Source organism: Penaeus chinensis, chromosome 40 (assembly GCF_019202785.1).
Source record: "Penaeus chinensis breed Huanghai No. 1 chromosome 40, ASM1920278v2, whole genome shotgun sequence".
NCBI classification, from domain to species: Eukaryota; Metazoa; Arthropoda; class Malacostraca; order Decapoda; family Penaeidae; genus Penaeus; species Penaeus chinensis.
Window position 1 is genome coordinate 1,119,780 of NC_061858.1, and position 5,000 is coordinate 1,124,779.

Here is a 5,000-nt window from a genome sequence, read left to right on the forward strand (position 1 = left end):
AAAGAAAGAGAAAAACAGAAAGAAAATATCTGCACGTGCACATTATTTAGTAGATCTATGGATGTCTTTAGGTATTCAACTAAGAACAATAATCAAAATATGAAAAGGAGTTTTTTTTTTCATAGAATAATAAAAGTTTCCTGACATTAAAATAATAATAACAATAAATTCCGACTAATGTATACTTAAAAAAATATCACTGTAGTTAAAGTAGATTCATTCAAGTTATGATGCAATTCAAATTATACGCAAATTTTCCCAACATAGAAGCAAAACCTACATAAAACAGAAGGCTGAACAACACATATTAACACCAGACCTGTTACTTCCTTTACCTTTAATAATTTCTCTACGAATATACCCTTTTTAACCACGATGCTTCATTCCTCTCTCTTTAGCGTTATCGTTATCAAGCAAGGCGCAGAAGAGGAAGGGGGCGAAGGAAGCGAAGAAGGAAGTGAAGGAGGAAGTGAAGGAGGAGGTCAAGGAGTCAGTTACTCCTCGTCTTGTGGTCGAGTATTACCTCGGGAAGACGAAGGAGGAGGGAGAGGCGGATGGCAAGAACGGAGAGGTAACAGGGGAGATTTTGCCTGATCACTTTATCTGTTAAGCTTATCTACAGGCATGTATACGTTCCCAATACACACACGCATTCACAGCTACAAATACACGCACTCGAACGCAATCAGAAATACATACATTCATAAAACACACACACATACTAATACACATGTACAGCTACACCTACACACACACCTTCACAACTGCAAATACATGCACTCAAACACACACACACACACACACACACACACACACACACACACACACACACACACACACACACACACACACACTTTTGCTGTCCGTCCAATAGAACTGTTGGACGGACAGCAACATTCCTAATGCGGCGGAAACTTCTACTGAATTAAAAGCACTTTCTCATGGCCAGAAAATACTACAGTAGAGTCGAGTATGCTACCTATACAATTATTATTTTTTAAATGGGGTTTATAAGACATGTTCTAAATAAATGACGTTCAATGATACTTTACAAAACGTAGGTTTTATTAGCAATTGTTCAACTTGTCATTATTTTTCCAACAACAGTAACAAAATCCTGGTGACCATATCTTCCGCATTTTGGTTTAAATTTCTCCAATATGGATGTTCTGTACCTTAGACTCGTCTGTATAAACTTCTTATAAAAAACAAGAAAAACAACGCCTAAATCACTAAATCCTGCATTTCATAAATTACAACCTTATTTACTCATATCCCATCAGTAAAAAATGCAATTACTTGCATTTTTGAACGAAACTTGCTTGTGTTTTTTTCTGTGATATATCTAATTACTGATAGCTTAGTAAAGAAAGAAATAATTGTGCTTATCATATCAACGAAGTAATTAATTGCTTATTTTTGTAAGTATAAAAACCCTTTTTTTCAGCGCCGTTCAATATTTGCAATTTAAAAAATTCTAGTGTGGTGATTTTTATTCTTGTTGACATTTTCCATATAACTTTACTAATCTCATCATTTTACTTTATAACATAAATTTCTAGTCTAACCTATCTTTGTTTTTCGATTATTTTTTGTGTTTATCCATACTTTTTTCCTACAGGCTATATCAACCTGATTATGCTGAATCCAGACGAATTTGAGTAAGATTTTTAAACCGATTGCAAAATCAATAAAAAAAATAAGTTTTAAAAACATATTCTGCTTCTCAAAATCCTTTTGCTTTTTCTCCTCTTCTACATACAACATACGGGTCTCTACTTTACAAAATATTAGATATGTAAGTTAATATTTATTTACTGACTGACTCACTGACATGCTGGTTTGCTTCCTGTCGTTATGACGCTATCAGGTTCACCCCCTCTAGACTCTCTCTTATTAAGCTATCAGATTAATCTCTTTTACTCCATTTTACTCATTTATTCCTTCATTACTCACTTACTCATTCATTCATAGTCACTCTTTCACCTTCTATGCATTTATTTCACTTATGAACTTTTCTCCTTTTGCTCGATTTATACCCTGTTATTTCGCTATCAGACTCGCCCTTCTCTGTATTCAATATCAAGATCACCAGTTATATCATGTAATCGTGTTCAGTATGACGTGTCTGGCATTTTATTCGATTTTCCTCCTTTTAACAGTCTTCATGCCCTCTTCCCCTTCCTCTTGGCTTAACACAGCCTTAACTATTGAACTGTTCGGTGCCTCTCAATGAAAAGTGACTTGCCTTACTTCAGTGCTGATTGTATATCTTCAAAGAATCGTACATATTCAGCATATTAGTGATACCAATAATTATTTTCCTAAAGCTTGAAAAATATGTCAGTATCACATGCAAAAAAAAAATCTCACTTACACCGTTTGAACGCACCATGCTTATCACTGAAAAAGCAGAAGAGGAAACAGAAAAAAAACTGATATAAAAACATGACTCGTATTTAAAAGGAATGCATTGTCAGGTACTGATTAATACTCAGACATTTCGCGCCTGACCTTTTTTCCACTCTGGGCTCGGGCGGGATTCAGACCGAGGGATCGCCCCTTGGATGCCCTTCTTGACGCCGAAATCTAACGTGTGGAATCAAACGCTTGTTCTTTCCATAATGTATATATGCGTGTGTGTGTGTGTGTGTGTGTGTGTGTGTGTGTGTGTGTGTGTGTGTGTGTGTGTGTGTGTGTTATCATTTTTTTCTTTCTTGCTCACTGAAATGCCCACGAGGCAAGACAGTGCTTTGTCCTGTATGTGACTGTACATGATTTAGCCATCCATGTCAGTCACTGTTTCCCTAAGCATCTTTTTATCTACTAACCTCTCTATCTACCTGTCAATATGTTTGTCTTTCTGCCAATCAAACTCTGTCAGTCAGTTTCAATCCATTATACAGATTTGACACTGATCAACAAAAGCTAAAATCTCTCTCCCGATCGCCTCCTGGAGGAGACGCCTGCCGCAGGAGAGCCGGAATCGAAGGCGCCCCGAGGTATCGTGGTGAAGAGCCTCCTGAAGGGCCTGGGGTGGATGGAACGCCTCATCTCCACCACGGACAACATCCATCTCCTCCGCACCTACTCGCAGGACACGACCCTCCCGCAGAAGGCAGGAGAGCGGAATGGGGACGTTGCAGCTGCGGCGGGGAGGGAGCACGGTCGGGACGGAGGCGGCAAAGGAGGTGAGGCAGAAGTTCGCTCAGAAATGTTCAGGGTGAAGTGCAGGGCGGGGATTGGTCTTTAGAAACGGGACGTTTAGAACTTTTAGAAATGGAAGTGTGGCGGTGACAGGGGCTGTATAGGAGACTCCGTTAACGTCACTCCAATCCTTGTTTAGTGTTTTCACATAACAAAAATTAAAAGGAATAAAAAACTCAAAACATTTGATTGTCCTCTTTTGTTTACTAACTTTGGATAAAGGGAGACAAGGTTTCACTTAGTGTTTTTTTTAATGAAATTTATGATTTCGCTAAAATAATGATGATGCCTAATTTTATTATCTGTAGCTCTCAGTCCATGGAGGATTTGCAAACAGACGTCGACGCCTCACTTCACTGTCTTACAAACAAACAAACATCGTCAAAGGAGTGTTGATTCATCTGCCGACACCATCTCTGAGAGATTGATATTTACCTTTATTGTTCTGCACTTTATGTATCAAAATCACATATAAGAACATTCTCTCCAATATGTTATTGGTAAATGGACCAACCAGCCATTTATGATACTCATCCGTTTTGCTCACCCGAGAATCGAATCGAATCAAATCGAATCGAATCCAACCCTTTTCACACAGAATCGAACTCGACAGCCTTTCACGCAGAATCGAATCCGATCGTGAGGCATACGACTATCACAGATTCCTCTCTTTTACCGTAATCCTTATACATAGCCCTGACCGGACGACACCTTTGCAGAGGGCGGCGGGCGGTGGCAGGCGCGAGAGGGCGAGGGACAGCTGGAGGCGCTGTGGCAGTTCTCGTGCCGCTTGACCGCCGGACAGAGGATCAACCAAGTGGCTTTCTCAAACAGCTCCAAGGTCACTGATATAAGATATAATGGTTAATGATAGTTATAATCCTTACTGATATGAGATATGTACGTTGATATCTGAGATAATCCTCACTGAAATAAAATATGTTCACTGATAATGGTCATTGCTGTAATAGAAAATGTTCATTAATATGAGAGATAATGTTTTTGATAACACTCATAGATATATAATATCCTTTGGTAGAAGAGGTGATTCTCATAATGAAGATCTGGAAACGGAAGAGGATAAATTGGTGTGTGTGTGTGTGTGTATGTGTGTGTACGTGTGTGTACGTGTATGTGTGTATATATGTATGTATGTATGTATACATTTGCCACAGCGTAGCATTAAGTTAAACTCCTCTTGAACCAACAGAAACAACAAATCACCAAAAACGTACAAACAAACAAACAAACACATCACTACGAATCAACTCGACATCAAAGTATAAAATCTGTAGCGTATCTTTCCACAGTGGTTGCTGATGGCGGTCTACGGGAGTCCCTCGTTCCAGGAGGCCGGAGAGGGAGCCCTTTGCGGGTGGAGTGCCAAGAGAATGGGGCAGCCTGAAGTTAGGTAAGAGGAGGGGGGGGGGGAGGAGGAGGGAAGGGAGGAGAGAGGGTGGGAAGGGGTGGGAGGGGGGGGAAGAGGGAGGGAGGGAGGAGGGAGGATGGGAAGGGGTGGGAGGGGCGGTAAGATAGGAGGTAGAGATGGAAAGGAAGGGGAGGAGAAGATGGAGGGAAGGGGAGATGGAGGGGGAGGGAGCAGGGAAAGAGGGAAGGGTAGGAGGGAGAGAGGGAGGGAGGCTAGGGAGGGTGGGAAGGGGAGGGAGGGAAGGGTTGGGAGGAGGTGGAGAGGAGGGAGGGAGGCAAAGTATGGAGAAGAGGAAAAGCGAGAGGAAAAGCAAGAAGGAAAGAAAAAGGGAAAATCAGAGGGAGAGGGAAAGGAAAAGAAAGAG

General features: G+C 40.8%; 2 protein-coding genes across 2 annotated transcripts in view; both read left to right on the top strand.

Moving 5' to 3' along the window:
• LOC125047010 overlaps positions 1-4,075 on the top strand; it is a 9,072-nt gene extending 4,997 nt beyond the window's left edge. Inside the window, exons 5-7 of the mRNA XM_047645034.1 lie at positions 399-571; positions 2,960-3,191; positions 3,927-4,075. Coding sequence (XP_047500990.1) covers positions 399-571; positions 2,960-3,191; positions 3,927-4,075 — 554 coding nt within the window. The remainder of the gene's footprint in view (positions 1-398; positions 572-2,959; positions 3,192-3,926) is intronic.
• Positions 3,684-5,000, top strand: part of LOC125047011 (dynein axonemal intermediate chain 4-like) — a 10,427-nt gene continuing 9,110 nt past the window's right edge. The window contains exons 1-2 of the mRNA XM_047645036.1: positions 3,684-4,048; positions 4,518-4,618. Of these exons, the coding sequence (XP_047500992.1) occupies positions 4,527-4,618 (92 nt within the window). The 5' untranslated portion in view covers positions 3,684-4,048; positions 4,518-4,526. The remainder of the gene's footprint in view (positions 4,049-4,517; positions 4,619-5,000) is intronic.